This window comes from Mauremys reevesii, linkage group 2 (assembly GCF_016161935.1).
Source record: "Mauremys reevesii isolate NIE-2019 linkage group 2, ASM1616193v1, whole genome shotgun sequence".
In the NCBI taxonomy this organism is placed as follows: Eukaryota; Metazoa; Chordata; order Testudines; family Geoemydidae; genus Mauremys; species Mauremys reevesii.
The window spans coordinates 286,148,258-286,164,293 of NC_052624.1; the positions used below are offsets into that span (position 1 = coordinate 286,148,258).

At 47.4% G+C, this 16,036-nt stretch overlaps 1 protein-coding gene across 5 annotated transcripts in view; it reads right to left on the reverse strand.

Moving 5' to 3' along the window:
* Positions 1-16,036, reverse strand: part of LOC120398227 — a 94,486-nt gene that overhangs the window by 50,954 nt on the left and 27,496 nt on the right. For all 5 annotated transcript variants that reach the window (XM_039525436.1, XM_039525435.1, XM_039525437.1 and 2 more), the window contains exons 8-11: positions 13,825-14,050; positions 4,117-4,329; positions 3,769-3,975; positions 1,883-2,064 (exon numbers count right to left, since the gene is read on the reverse strand). In XM_039525436.1, the coding sequence (XP_039381370.1) occupies positions 1,883-2,064; positions 3,769-3,975; positions 4,117-4,329; positions 13,825-14,050 (828 nt within the window). The remainder of the gene's footprint in view (positions 1-1,882; positions 2,065-3,768; positions 3,976-4,116; positions 4,330-13,824; positions 14,051-16,036) is intronic.

Genomic DNA, 16,036 nt, shown 5'->3' on the forward strand with positions numbered 1-16,036 from the left:
CTTTCCCCGCCGCGCCAGGTCCGTGCTGGGGGAGAGGCATCTCTCCCCAACGCAGCCCTAAGCCCCTGCGTGGGACTTTATAGGCAGCTGCATGGTCACGCAGCTTAGAGGGAACTTAGTAATACATCAGTTCTGCTTCCCAGACAGTACCCAAGTGCATGCTCCCTGAATCCACTCTAGCCTTTTAAAGGTTAGAGCGTGAACAGTAAGACAACAATGATTTACATCATCCACCATGAACAAAGACAAAAAGACTGCATCTTGGAAGGGGCGAGCGGGTTTACAATCCAGATCTGTGACTTGCGCTGAAATCAGAGGAAGCTGAGAGTGCTAACACCTCACAGAACTAAGCTCTTGAATTTTAAGAGATAGAGAACCTGTTTGTTATGGGCCTGTAAAACGATCTACGGAAAGCACAAGTCAAGATACTAGAAAGCCCAGCACTCAGACATTCTGAGGACAGATAAATATTTAGCACTTTTATAGCAATTTATATCTTAAGAGCACTGTACTAGTGTGAGCTAAAGGTGGTACAGTCCATTGTAATTCAAGTGAAAGGTTAGGGACATATCTTTTCCAACAGTGATGAACTTAGTTCACCGCTGCGGCCAATAATCCATACAGCCAACCACCAGCCTAGCCCTGGCCAGACCAGAACACTTAATTGATCCTTTCTTGAACTCTGCACACTTAAGGGCTGGTTTACATGGAGAGCCCTACACATACTAGTATGAATAGGGCCCTACCAAATTCATGGTCCATTTTGTTCAATTTCAGTTATAGCATTTTAAAAATGATAAGTTTCATGATTTCAGCTATTTAAATCTGAAATTTCATAGTGCTATAATTTTGGGGGTCCTGACCCAAAAAGGAGGGTGTGTGTGTGTGGGGAAATCGCAATGTTATTATAGGGGAGTTGCAATATTGTTACCCTTACTTCTGCGCTGCTGCTGGCTGCTGCAGTGTCTTCAGAGCTGGGCAGCCAGAGAGCAGTGGCTGCTGGCCGGGCGCCCAGCTCTGAAGCACAGAAGTAAGGATGGCATGGTATGGTGTTGCCACCCTTACTTCTGCACTGCTGCCTGCAGAGGTGGGCACCTGGCCAACAGCCACCGCTCTCCAGCCGCCCAGCTCTGAAGGCAGGACAGAATCAAGAGCAGCAATATCGCAACCCCCCTAAAATAAACTTGTGATGCCCCCTGCAACTCCCTTTTGGGTCAGGACCCCCCATTTGAGAAATGCTGGTCTCCCCTATGAAATCTGTATAGTACAGGGTAAAAGCACACACAAGACCAGATTTCACGGTCTGTGACGTGTTTTTCATGGCTGTGAATTTGGTAGGGCCTAAAGGGCAGGTCTACACTACCGCTGCCGGTCGATCTAAGCTACGCAATTTGAGTTACATTAGTAGCATAACTTAAGTAGACGTAGCTTAGATCTACTTGCCGTGAGGTCCACACTACGCTATGTTGACAGGAGACGCTCTCCCGCCGACATTGCTTCCACCTCTCCTTGAGATGGAGTACAGAAATTGATGGGAGAGCGCTGTCCCATCAATTGAGCACGTCTTCACTAGACCCGCTAAATCGATGCCGCTGCACTGATTGCAGCGGCACCGATTTAGCTCCATAGTGAAGACAAGCTGGTAAGCTGCAGAGTCAGACCCTGGCTTGCTGCTCAGTAACTTGCGAGCCCTTAGTCTCAGTGGGATCACCTCTACATTCTACTTCTACTTGTAATCTGTCCCATTTTATGAAAGTTAAGAGCATCTCTTGTACCCCTGGCAAGTTGCTGAAGAGGTTCTCAATTTAACAGAGCTTGAGTGATCAACCACTACCTCATGCAAGACATGCTACTGCAGCAGACTCGTGAGAGTTGAAGTTACCTCATTATTTCTGTAACATTGAAGCTGTCAGTCTTAGTACAAACAAAAGCTAAACTCCCATATTGGCCATCCATGAGCAGCTGCCTCCGCAGGTTTGCACTCAGCATCTCTTTGGCAGTCTTGTCATCCACTGCTCTGTTGATGTTGGCTACTACCCATACTGCATTGCAGTTCTTTAAATACTAAAGGATGGAAAGAAAAAAAAGTCAGTTTACAGGAAAACTATAGTGATTAGTTTCAGAATCTCCAAACCTGCCTCGGTGTCCAAGTGGTAGAGTGATACTTATGACAGGTCTACACTATGAGGCTAAGCTGACCTAAGTTATGCAACTCCAGCTACGTGAATAACCTTAGGTCCAATGTACCTTAGGTCAACTTATTGCAGTGTCTACACCGCACTAGGTCGACGGGAGAAACCCTCCCGTCGACTTATCTTATGCTTCTTGTTCCAGTGGAGTACCGGAGTCGGCGAGAGAGCGATCAGTGGTCAATTTAGCGGGTCTTCGCTAAATCGACCCTCAGTGGATCGATCGCCGTGCATCGATCCCGTGGCAAGTTGAGACAAGCCCTTAGAAATATTAAGTGGAAGCTCCAGATGGATAATTCAAAAGGAAAGAATTCCAAATCTATTTACATGCCGAGGCTTTCAGAATTGCTATACAACAGTTACATGTGTCTAACAGTGGTGAACCATTTTCCAAATTTAACGTTAATCAGGTTTTTTTTGCACTCTGTAACCTACTGAGGCACTATAAGACAGTTGCCCAGATTTTCGCAGACTGTACCAGTACAAACACAATTTAGCAGTGTTGCTGATGGAGATGTACAAAAGTGATTGCAATGACAGAAAGGTCTGGGTAGACACAAACACAGCTGTGTTACTTCTGACTGGTTAACAATTCTTCCAGCTGCTTACAAAAACTCACTTGTACTGTGAAGAGGGCCTGAGTCTAGAACATCAATTCCAAAAAAACCCTCTACCATTATATTGCTATAGGAGAACTGATCAATGATCAGTCCCTAATAGCAATCCAGCCTTCTAAGGGAAAGGTAAATGTCCTCAAGGCACCTAAGTGTGTGTAGCGGGGCGGTCACTCCACTCCGGCCCTGAAAGGGTTAAAAGCCAGCCCTTGGAGGTCCTGTGGGGCAGTTAGGGAACAGGGAGCAGTTGGATGGGGCAGAGGTTTGGAGGGAGGGGGAGATCAGGAGACAGGGAGCAGGGGCAGTCGGATAGGGTGTGGGGTCCGGGGTCAGGGGACCAGGAGCGGAGGGGAGGAGTTGGATGGGTCAGGGGTCCTGAGGGGGGGCAGTCGGGGGCAGAAAATGAGAGGGGGCAGAGGCCAGGCAGTTTGGGGAGGCACAGCTTTCTTTAACCAGACCTCCATACAGATTTGCATCCCGATGTGGCCCTCGGGCCAAAAAGTTTGCCCACCCCTGTGCTACAGCATGCAATATGATAGCATCTATGGTGATTACTTACAGACCTCAAATCAGTATATGCCCTGAAGCACAAAGCTGGATAGCGCTTGTAATTTTATCCTGATTAGTGCAGCTGCGGATGCCACTTATCCATAGAAGCTACTAATCCTAGAGTTTTAGTAATCAGCTTGTCACTATGGCATCGTGCAGCAGCAAGTGCCACACGTTAATTACATGGTGTTGCAAATGGCTATGTTTGACAACCAGACGAAAAGAGAAGAGGTTGCTCATGCTCCCAGTGCATACTGAACGACGTGATGTGTGCAAAAGCATGATATAGCAGTTAAGGAGGAAGATGCTGTTTCCAATGCAGATCAGGGTCTGAGAACCAGAAGGGACACAAGGGTTTAAAAAACAAAACAACCCACAGCCTTGAAAGGGCTGCAATTTCAGAGATGCCATTTTACCTCTTTGGCTGCATTATCCCTGGCAGCATTGGAATCTCTTATTCCAGGCAAATCCACCAGCACTGCCCCAGTCTTCAAGACATCAGCACCAGGAACACGGATTTTGACACATTTAACAATGGGCCAAAATTCTCCACCTTTCATGTCGCGTAAGTTATCAGTCCGAGAGTCAATGAATTTCTCTATTTTTGTTCGAAAATCTGCTGCCTAAGCATTGGAGAGAAAACAAGAGTAAGGTTCACTACAGGCAATAGGCTGAGCTACTCCATTTATCATCTACACCAGTGTGGAATAGCCTGAATGGGTGAAGATGCAGGAACGTCACACATCAAATCATGCTGCGTTTACCTTCTCTGCAGAGATGTGCTTTACTGTCCCAAGATGCTGAGTCACCACCTTCATCTCCATCAGCTTTGGAAGTTCTGCTATCGTCCCATATACAGCTTTCACACGACTATAGGCAGCACCAGCTTCAGTCTTGCGATCTGGGCATCGTTTCTTTAAGTTACCAGATTTGTCTTTCATATCTTCTAGGAGAGCTTTCAGCTCATTATCCCACTCCTGAGGTGTGAAATACAGAAACAATTGAGACAATATTCCAAAAAAGAGTAAGTTTGTAATTTGTTATATGTAGAATAACTATTAAAGTTAAAATGAATCAAGACTAGATGCTCTGTTTTCCCTAAGGTATGTTTACCATATACATAGGAGTGAGTTATTTTACTGTTGCTCTGCTAAGACCAAGAAACATTTTTTAACTGATTACACCAGCTAGTCAGTAAAACAGGAAATATTTTCAAACATTTTTAAAAGCTTTTTTTGTTTTTTCCTCTTGAAGACTGATAAAAGTTTTCCACTCAGCTCTGATTCTCTCCCGCTGATATTTCTACAGCTCCCTTTTACCATAGTACCTAAGCACTAAAATTAAACATACAATATGAACAGCACTGCCAGCAACTGGTACAGAGAATGGCTACTGAAAAGATCCAAAATAGTTCAACATATAGCATGAGCAACATTCTTATTTTCAAACTACAGCGTGACGAGGGATCGATTTAAATCACAAAGTAGAAATCCTCCATTTAAATCGTTGATTTTAATCTACTTTTCCACTTGTACTACAATTATTTTCTGAAGAAAGGTGCATTCTCACTGGTAGATATAATCATGAGGAAGATGTAGTAGGAAGAGAGCCTGAGATATAAGCCCTTGTATCAGAGGCCTGGTATGAGGCCTGAGCTAAAGTAAAGTAGTCGGCAAGCTTTGCTGATATAAAGCAAAGTTAGCAAACATCAGGCTGTAAGCAAACATCAGGCTCCGTCTGCTTGCGAGTTCATAGAATCTGGCAAGAACAGGGCTGATATTGCAGAAACACACATTCCTAAGAAGTGCTAGGCACAGAATACTCAGGCAAACACATCCCGATATCGAAGATGTTCTGGTACCACTTGATATCAAGGATGGTACAAAAACATTCCCCAAGGATAACAGGAACACACTGACCCCTCCTCAAAGATAAGGTCAGGATGACAGTGTGATGAATAGCGATGTTTTAATCGAACCAACATGAAAGGAGATGGGTGATAACTAGCCACGTCAGGGAGCAGTAACTATGTCGGGGGATAGCACGTAACTTTGTATCAGGGTCTAAAGAGGTATCTCTCAGAGAGCGTGTCTTGGTCCAACTGAGGGGGGAATGGAAAGTCCCGCCATCCACTGAGCTGCGTCCATTGTCACTGGCATACATGTTTTAGTATCCTCGTAGAGTCTACCAGGTGCTATTACTGTGCTTTGTCGACAATAAACCTGGCCTGGTGCCTTCGGACCTTAACGGATCTTGTGGTCATTGAGTAGTTCGCTCGAGGTCTGCTATGCCGGCTATCTTCACAGAGCTGGGGCAGCACACAGGGAGAACACACACATGCAGCCAAACATCTAATCACAGAATATACCCTTGTCAGTACCCACAGAACCATACTCTTCCTCTTCTGTAGGCTCAGAAAGAAGCTCTGGTTGTTCTCTTGGAGGAGACGGATGATCTAACTCCTTATTAGATTACACAGACCTTGGATGTTGTGTGTATGGGGCCCATGGACCCAACAGGGCCAGACAAAAGGGTCGAAGGTGGGATGCAGAGGTCCCCAACACACAGGGGGTACCACCTGTCCCGAGGGGTGGGAGGATGTCCTGGTTTGAGAGTTGGAGGGGTTGGTTCCAGGAAGCTCTCGATCTCCTGTTTGGATTGTTCTCCATCAATGAGGCAATGACAGTTCCTCCAGTAGATTTGACTCCCCCCATAACAAGGTCAGGTCTGACAATCAATGGTGCAGTTGATCCTATTGAAGGAAAGCTGTAGCTGGTAGACCGAATTTGAGGGGGGTGGGGGGGAGACATGGACGGACAGACTTCTCTTTCCATAGCCCATGTCTCTGGGTGGGGTCAAGAGCTCTCTGGTAATGGCTGGTCCTGGCAACAGAGGAGATTGCAGATCCAGGAAAACAAAGACATCCCCTGGAGTGGAGTCCTTCTGCTCTACCTGCGGTGTGTGCGGTTCTGTCTACCCACACCAAGGGAGCTGACATAGGAAGACTCTGAGTTGGTGGATCCATATGGGGCTGGAGCATTACTGCCGGTGATGGAGGTTCCCGATGAGTGCTCTTTGTCAGTACTGGTGGTTCTCTGACTTTCGACCTCAATGGTGGTGGTAATGCTGCTGTGTGTCTGTGTTGCTCCTATGCTGTTCGTGGAGTGAAAAGTTAGTCTGACTTACTGGGAGTGGTGAGCACTGTACGTTTTGCATTTGTATTCTGTTGTGGTAACTCTTAATAAATAGAGGTTAAGGATATTACTGTGTAAGGCTCTTTTACTAGTAAAAAGCCCCACAAAACCCACAGAAGATTACACCTTGAACCCTAGGAACTGGGTATGGGTGGCCTTGAGCCTTAGGAACTGGGTTAGGGTGGGAGTGCCTAAATTAACCAAGGAGCCCACTGAAGGGTAACGGTGGGGTGCCCTTAGAGTGTGCAGGTAACACTTGTACCTCCTAGTTTGAACAAAACATCCTCATCCATTATTCTGTCATCCCATCCTTATCTTTATGAGGGGCCTGTGTGCTTCTGTACCATCCTCTCCAGTCAGGAACATGTTTACCTGGTTAGCGGATACCCTGATGTTACTATTCTGACAAGGCCTACTTTGGTTCACCACCTTTGGTTCACACTGCTAGGCGTGCCTAGGGGTACAGGAAGGCCTACAGATGGTACCTGCCAATGACAGCGCTGCCAGTGCAGAGTCTAGTATCGGCAGAACCTTGTTCCTATGCACCTTTATATCGTGGCCCTGGGACTCAAGACATGCTAAGTCTTTGGGACCTGGAGCTAAAGACTTGCCTGACTTGGATGGAGTTGGGGGGAGGATCATCCTCTTCAGAGTGGTCTGCTTTTGTGCTTATGAGAGTGTGTCCCCTGCTCTCCTGAGCAAACCCTGATGGAGGGTCCATAGGTGTGATCTTCCTCACACTTGCATCAGGCCTCATGCTAGGAGGCGCGCTACTTGATGACTCTGGCCAATGTACAGGGAGGATCCCCCAGCCTGGGTCTGACTGGGGCCTTATAGCCTTCCCCATGAAGTCTGAATTCCCACACCTGACAGGTCCGGCTGGGGTAGAAACAACAGATACTGCACTTGGTGAAGAGATGAGCCTTCCTGAGGCAGTGCAGGCAGTGCTGATGGTCATCACTGACAAGAAAAGAGCAGGGACAGGAGACACAGCTTTTAAAGCCCAGTATTCCGGATATAATCTAATTTCCATACTAGGAAGCTGGGAAGGTTCCCCATGGAGGGGATGCTATCTAACCAGTAGCTCGTATTAACTACACTGAAGATAAAACTAATGAAGCAACTGGAGAGGCAATTGGTCCACCCCACCACTTATGATCTTGGTGCAGAGCATGAGGACAGCAGGAGCACAGATGCAGACCAATGGACATTACTTGCAAGAATTCTCCTGTCTCAGGTACATGGAGCACACGTGTACCCATGGCGGAATACACATAGGGACCAGCACTTGAAGAAATGAAGTTCTTCGAAATGGGCTCTGCATAGTCACACTCATGGGATGCACCTTTTGGGTGTGCTCAGACAGCGGAATTTTTACTATCTGTGCCTCCTGGAGTGCTCACAAGCTCCCCCTAGTCTCTCCCCTCACCATTCAAACATTCTAAGGCCTGGTCTACACTAGGACTTTAATTAGAATTTAGCAGCGTTAATTCGAATTAACCGCGCACCCGTCCACACCAGGAAGCCATTTAATTCGACCTAGAGGGCTCTTTAGTTCAAATTCGGTACTCCACCCCGACGAGGGGAGTAGCGCTAAATTCGACATGGCTATGTCGAATTAGGCTAGGTGTGGATGCAAATCGAACTTAGTAGCTCCGGGAGCTATCCCACACTGCACCACTGTGTTGACGCTCTGGACAAGAGTCCAAGCTCAGATGTTCTGATCAGCCATACAGGAAAAGCTCCGGGAAAATTTGAATTCCTTTTCCTGTCTGGCCAGTTTGAATCTCAATTCCTGGTTGGACATCGTGGCGAGCTCAGCAGCACTGGCAGCGATGCAGAGCTCTCCAGCAGAGGAGTCCATGCAATCTCAGAGTAGAAAGAGGGCCCCAGCATGGACTGACCGGGAAGTCTTCGATCTGATCGCTGTGTGGGGCGATGAGTCTGTGCTTTCGGAGCTGCGCTCCAAAAAACAGAATGCAAAGACCTACGAGAAGGTCTCCAAAGCCATGGCACTCAGAGGATACAGCTGGGATACAACGCAGTGCCACGTGAAAATCAAGGACCTGAGACAAGGCTACCAAAAAATCAAAGCGGCAAACGGACGCTCCGGAGCCCAGCCCCAGACATGCCGCTTCTACGAGGCACTGCATGCCATTCTCGATGGGTCTGCCACCACTGCCCCACCAGTGACCGTGGACTCTGAGGATGGGATAGTGTCGATGGGCAGTTCCTCAGCGATGTTCGCCGATGGGGAAGATGAGGAAGGGTTTGTGGAGGACGAGGCAGGCGACAGCCCTTACAATACTGCTTTCCCCGACAGCCAGGATTTCTTCATCACCCTCACAGAGATCCCCTACCAACCCTCCCCGGCCGTTAACCCGGACTCCGAATCAGGGGAAGGATCAGTCGGTAAGTGCTATAAACATGTAAACATTTATTTTTTAAAAAACAGGAATAAAAACTATATGAAAAGAAGGTCAATGCATATAGGGATCGAACAGAAATCCTCTTGGGACAGTTCCACGAAGCTCTCGTAGAGGTACTCGAAAAGCCTCCGCAGGAGGTTCCTGGGGAGAGGTGCCTTATTGGGTGCTCCGTGGAAGCACACTCTTCCGCGCCAGGCCATCCTGAGGTATAGTGGGAGCATTGCCTCGACCAGCATGGCAGCATAGGGCCCTGGTCTGTGCAGGGATTCACGCAGCATGCGCGCTCTGTTTCTCCTGGTGACCCGCCTCAGGGTGATCTCGCTCGGCGACTGCTGCATCTAATTAGGGGAATTACTTTAATGTTACTATTGTGAAGGCTTGACTTTTCCTTTGCATAACAATGACCGTCGTTTAACACCCACGTGGTGGAGGCTGCAGAGGAAAAGCATACAGGGATCTTTCCCAGGGACAGCCACGAGGGGCTGGAACAGGGTCAGACTTTATGCTTTCCAGATTGCCTGCAGCAGGAGGGCACTGCTATCCATTAACTGTTAAGCAGCCTAAAGTTTACGGCTTACCAGACCTGGCTGCTACATGGATTCTGCTGTCCTGCCCCGCTTGTCCGATCTCCAGTGCAAGACCCCAGGCAATGAAAGCGAATGCCGAAAATTCGAACTTGTCCTGAGAGCACATGAGATTAGGTGCCCTGTATGGTCTTGTTCACAGAAACTGAGTAGACTGTGTTCAGTGTTCGCAAACATGCATCTTTGCAAGGAAATCACTTCCTTTTTCCCATCACACAGCTGTGGCTCTTTCCCGAACTGCCCCGGCATCCCCCTCACAGAGGCTGGCGCAGATTAGGCGGCGAAAGAAAAAGACTCGGGACGAGATGTTCGCTGAACTGATGGCCTGCTCCAGAGCCAAGGCGGCCCAGCAGAGCCAGTGGAGGGAGACCCTCTCTCAGCAGCAGCGCTCACACAGCGAACGGGAGGACAGGTGGCGGCAGGAAGACCAGCAGGCGACTCAAACGCTGCTTGGACTAATGAGGGAGCAAACGGACACGCTCCGGTGCCTTGTGGATGTTCTGCAGCACCACAGGCAGGAGCAGAGAGCCCCCCTGAACTGTATCTGCAACCGCCCTCCCCCGCCACAAAGTCCTGTCCCCCCCTCACCCAAAATCACAAGAAGGAGGGGCGCTAGGGGCCGTGAAAACTGTCACTCCACCCCAGCAGAGCGCTCATGTACCAAACAGCTCTCATTCCCTAAAGTATGAGAATTGCTTCCCTTCCTGGCTCACCCGATCCCAAATCCTAGTTTCATCCCCCAACTGTGTAGTTGAGTATTAAAAATAGTTTGCTGTTCATTACTGTTTCCGTCATGTTTCTTTGCAGAAGACTTTGTGTGAAAGGGGGGGGAGGGGTTTGTTAATTGCATAGGACAGCCACCATTAACAGGGTACAGACATGGGGGCAGGATCAACAGCAGGTCACACACAGAGTGCAGTCACTAGGCACCCAGGTCACTGTGGGAGGTGTCTGCTACCCCAGGTCAGTCTGGGAGATGTATGCTGCCCCAGGGTCCGAGCGCCTGGCATCCACAAATGGCAAGGCAGGCTGCCCGTACCATGCCCTTCCACCCTAGCCATGAACCTCTCCGATGCCCTGAGCCCCAGCCAGAGCCATCATCCCCCTACACCTACTCACCCTTCCCACACACCCCTCCCTGCAAATCCACCCCTTCCTGCACACCCTCCTGTAACCGTCCTCCCCCCAGAGACCGCTGTAGGAGCAGGAGCCTGTCAGTCCTCGAGTGTAGAAGCGGTCTGTACATCACTGCACACCGTACCCACCACAGTCTGCGCTCGTTTGAACCCTTAACGCGAATTCGTTAGTAAAGAAAACTTTGTGAATTAAAAATGTTCCAATAAATTTATTTTTAAACGCCTGTTGGAAGGGGGGAAACCTGGGGAACGGGGTATGTAACCGCTGAAAAAAGTGAATAGTAAATGAAACAGGGGCAGGTTCAGCTTCTCTGTAAAGAGACTGGACAGTCATAGGTTACCCTGCTCTCTGAGGAACCTAGCTTTCAAAGCCTCCCGGATGCACAGCGCTTCCCGCTGGGCTCTTCTAATCGCATGGGTGTCTGGCTGAGCGTAATCAGCAGCCAGGCGATTTGCCTCAACCTCCCATCCTGCCATAAAGGTCTCCCCCTTGCTCTCACAGAGATTGTGGAGCACACAGCAAGCTGCAATAACAATGGGGATATTGGTTTCGCTGAGATCCGAGCGAGTCAGTAAGCTCCTCCATCTCCCCTTGAGACGTCTGAAAGCACACTCCACCACCATTCTGCACTTGCTCAGCCGGTAGTTGAAGAGCTCCTTGTTACTGTCCAGGGCGCCTGTATAGGACTTCATGAGCCAGGGCATTAGCGGGTAGGCTGGGTCCCCGAGGATCACTGTAGGCATCTCCACATCCCCAACACTTATATGGTGGTCCGGGAAGAAACTACCTTCCTGCAGGCGTCTAAACAGACCAGAGTTCCTGAAAACACGCGCGTCATGAACCTTGCCCGGCCACCCGACATAGATGTTGGTAAAATGTCCCCTATGGTCCACCAGTGCTTGCAGCACCATTGAAAAGTAGCCCTTTTGGTTAATATACTGGCTGGCCTGGTGGGCCGGTCCCAGGATAGGGATGTGAGTGCCATCTATAGCCCCACCGCAGTTTGGGAATCCCATCGCGACGAAGCCATCTATGACGACCTGGGTGTTTCCCAGGGTCACTATCTTTGAGAGCAGTAGGTCAACGATTGCGTGGGCTACTTGCATCACAGCAACCCCCACGGTAGATTTGCCCACGCCAAAGTGGTTCGCTACTGACCGGTAGCTGTCTGGCGTGGCAAGTTTCCAGAGGGCTATGGCCACTCGCTTCTGCACAGTCAGGGCTGCTCGCATCCGGGTGTCCTGGCGCTTCAGGGCAGGGGCCAGCAAGTCACACAGTTCAAGGAAAGTGCCCTTACGCATCCTGAAGTTTCGCAGCCACTGTGATTCATCCCAGACCTGCAACACTATGCGGTCCCACCAGTCCGTGCTTGTTTCCCGGGCCTAGAATCGCCGTCCCATAGCATGAACGTGACCCATTGCCACCATGATCTCCGTGGTGCGGGATCCCGTGCTTTGTGAGAGGTCTGTGCCACTCTGACACTTCATGTCCTCACCGTGCTGCCGGAGCCTCCTCGCCCGATTTCTCAGCAGCTGACTGTGGAAGAGGTGGACGATAAGGTGCGAGGAGTTGACAACGGCCATAAGTGCAGCGATGATCGCAGCGGGCTCCATGCTCGCAGTGCTGTGGCGTCCGCGCTGTCACTGACCAGAAAAGTGCGGTAACAGATTTCCCGCCGGCGCTTTCAGGGAGAGAGGGCGGGAGTGACGGTTGAATGACAACAGTTACCCAAATCCACCCTCGACACATTTTTCCCCCAGCAGGCATTGGGGGCTCTACCCAGCATTCCAATGGGAAGCGGGAACTGCGGGAACTGTGGGATAGCTGCCCAGAATGCACCACTTCCAATGTCGACGCTTGCCCCGTTAGTGTGGACTCACAAAGTCGAATTAGTGTCCTTAGTGTGGATACACAAATTCGAATTCATAAGGTCGAATCCACAAATTCGACCTAAGTTAAATCGAACTACTCTTATAGTGTAGACATACCCTAAGGGTGAGGCCACTCAAAGAAGAAACTTAGGCCATGACTGTGTGCGCAAAACTTGAGACATTTTTCAAAGGGCCTGATTTTCACATGGGAGCAATTTCTGAAGATAAGGCTCTTTCAAATGGGCACCCAACACCATTTTTTAAATTAAATGCAAGTCTAAGCTTAAATTAGGAAGAGGCTAATGGGACTTGCCTTGGAAAAACTTCCTGTTCACCAAGGACAAGTGGAATTTTCAAACCCTGGCACAGTAAATTGTAAAAGTACTATCCAGCTAAAAGGTCAAATTACCATCATCACAGACCCCACAAGCCTTAACATCTCTTTGGAACAAGGCCAGAGATATTTTTATCTCATTATATTTAGTTATGTTACTTCTCTCTGGGTTTAGAAACCTATTAACTTCTAACCAGAAATAAGACACACATTTATATCAGTGAGAATAACCACTGGAACAAATTTACCCAGGATCGTGGTGAATTTTCCATCACTGACAATTTTTAAGTCAAGGCTGGATGTTTTTCTTAAAGATACGCTCTAGGAATTTTTGTGGAAGTTTTATGGCCTGTGTCATACGGGAGGTCAGACTAGATGATTATAGTCATCCCTTCTGGCCTTGGAATCTATGAAACCCCTACAAATTATAATACAATCCCAAAGATCTAGAAGGGTACCCAATATTTTCAGATGAATAGCATTCAGACGATAGTAAAACTGTTCAAACGGCATTGAAAAGATTTTGGATCAAGTGGCTAACCCTCACGTGCAATGAAGAATATGCCCATTAGTTTTGAAGATTGGCTTTACAGGGTCTGTGCTAATTGGAACATTCACTCAGCGTAGTGAAACCCATAAAGGATGGAGACTGGGAGCAAGACAATCCAACTTAGGTTAATGGGTTTCAGGATTCAAAGTCAGAGGACACATCCATGAGGAGACAGGGAGTGAGGGAAACAGATAGACAGGTCATAGATTTCAGATTTTGCCCATAAAATGTTGTGTGCCAACATCTGCACTCCACAGGAATGAAATTACTTTTCTTTAACCCAACACCATAGGCTCCCAATGTTGTCATACAACTATTCTCCTGGCAGAATTTAGCCATTTTAGGGATATTTAGATTTATCTTTGTTACCTACTTCTTTAGAAAGAAACTCCACATCTGCTTCATATAGACTCTTCCCACCAGTCTTGGAGATCTCCACCACCACAGCAGTGCAGGCTCTCATGGCAGATGTAGGCAGCACCGCTTCCTCATCCAGCAAGGCATTTAACAAGCTGCTTTTCCCTGCCCCGGTGTTCCCCACCACTGCAATGTAGGTCTTTGGCATTTTTGTATCTTTCTGCAACTTTTCAATCTGCTCTCTTTATTTAAAAAAAAAAAAAAAAGGGGGCAGAATTATGAAGCAGCCACCTGGCAATATTTAACTTAAGCTTTCAATTTGCATAAGCAGCTATTCTGACTGATGCAAGTTTTGAACCCATAAATTACGCACAAGATGAACTCTACAGCTGTGTATAAGATGAACTACCTACCACGCTCCCAAAATTACTCCACCAGAGATCAAGTCAGAACTAGAGGGTCATATCCTACTTCTTGTATTTTTGAACTCACCCTCAAACATTTCACTTACAATGTACAGCAATACAAACCACCTACTTTAATCATGAGGGTAACTAACTATTGGAACAATTTAGCCGGCTCATGGTGGATTCTCCATCACTGGTAACATTTAAATCAAGACTGGATGCTTTTCTAAGAGGTCTGCTCTAGGAATTATTTTGGAGTAGTTTATGGCCTGTGTTATACAGGAAGTCAGATTAGATGATCACCATGGTCCCTTCTGACCTTGAAACCTAGGTATCATCTGTTCTTACCCTGATAGGATCGCTGCACCTTCTAATACTATTATTTACTTGCTGCAATGTTTGACTTCCAGGCTTGGTCATTGCTTACAAAACTAGGCATATGAGCAAATCTGATCTCTCTCAAACAGTGTAGGTTTTTTTTTTCCCCACCTGTAAGCCTTTCTTCAGGAAAATCAACAAGATTTAAGGTTATTCTACAGAATTGTCTACATCCGAGATTTACACCTATGTAAATAAGCAGCCAAGACGGTGGAACAAGTCAGGACAACCAGGACAAAATCAATAAAGCCAGGAACACCTTCGGGAGCTTAAATATAGTCTGGAAATCATCAAAATACAACACCAAAGCCAAACTCAAGATTGATCAGAGCTGCGTACTTTCAACGCTATTTTATAGTGCAGAATGCTGGGAAATGAGAAAGTATGACAAGTCCAAACTGTCTTAATTCCATACAACCTGCCTCAGAAAAATCCTCCGTATCTTTTGGCCCAGAACAATCTCAAACCAAGATCTTTTGACACAGTGCAGCCAAGAGGATCTGAGCCATCATTGCCAAGAGGCACTGGAGATGGATTGGCCATGTGCTTCGGATGGAAACTCATTCCATCACTAGAGTAGCAATAAGATGGACACCTGAAGGCAAGTGAAAACGAGGCCGCCCAAAAACAACATGGCAAAGAGCTGTAGAAGCCAAGCTGAAAAACCTGAGGCACAGCTGGGGAACCATGGAAAGACTCACCAGAAACAGACAGGAGTGGAGGAGCTTCGTCACTGCCCTAAACGCCAGAGGCGTAATAGGAACATTGATGATGGAGGATGAGGATGAAATAAGCAATTAATAAATATCAGAGAAGTGACTCAGAATCTTCCACAAAGGATTCAACTTTGGTTTTCTTTAAGAATTGAAGAGCTCTGTTAAAACTGTATCATGAATTGTTATATAAACCAAGAAAGCAATATATCTTAGCAAGGGATAAGCATAGAGGTCCCTCAAAATGACAGCACATAAATACTAGCAGTAAGTTCCATTGGGGTGCTCTAGCCAAATGCAGTAAAATAATTCTTCTCTATAGTGTATGTAACTGCAACATATATATATGTTCTGTGTTGTCAGTGGTGCAATGATGTGCCAGTATTTTAGCGCTCCAGAGACCACAGGAATACTGAAAATTGCAACTATCTAAAGGGTGCTTATGTCTACTCCAGACTAACAGAAAAGTATCACAGTTATGCATCTAATAAATTTCAAATCACAGAACTATGCTTACTTAGGAAGTATGATGGGATGTACTAATTCTCTGGGGTTCAGCAAAGAATCTTCTGTGACAACAGCATCCTAATCCAGATGAGCCTTTGGAAAGAAAAGGCATTACCCCTGCATCTATTGCAGGGATTTATCCAGGACTAGCAGGAGTTCGCAAAGTGGGTTTGCTTTAGCAAGAGACCTTTGCCACCCTGTCAATTAACCCAACAGGAATCAA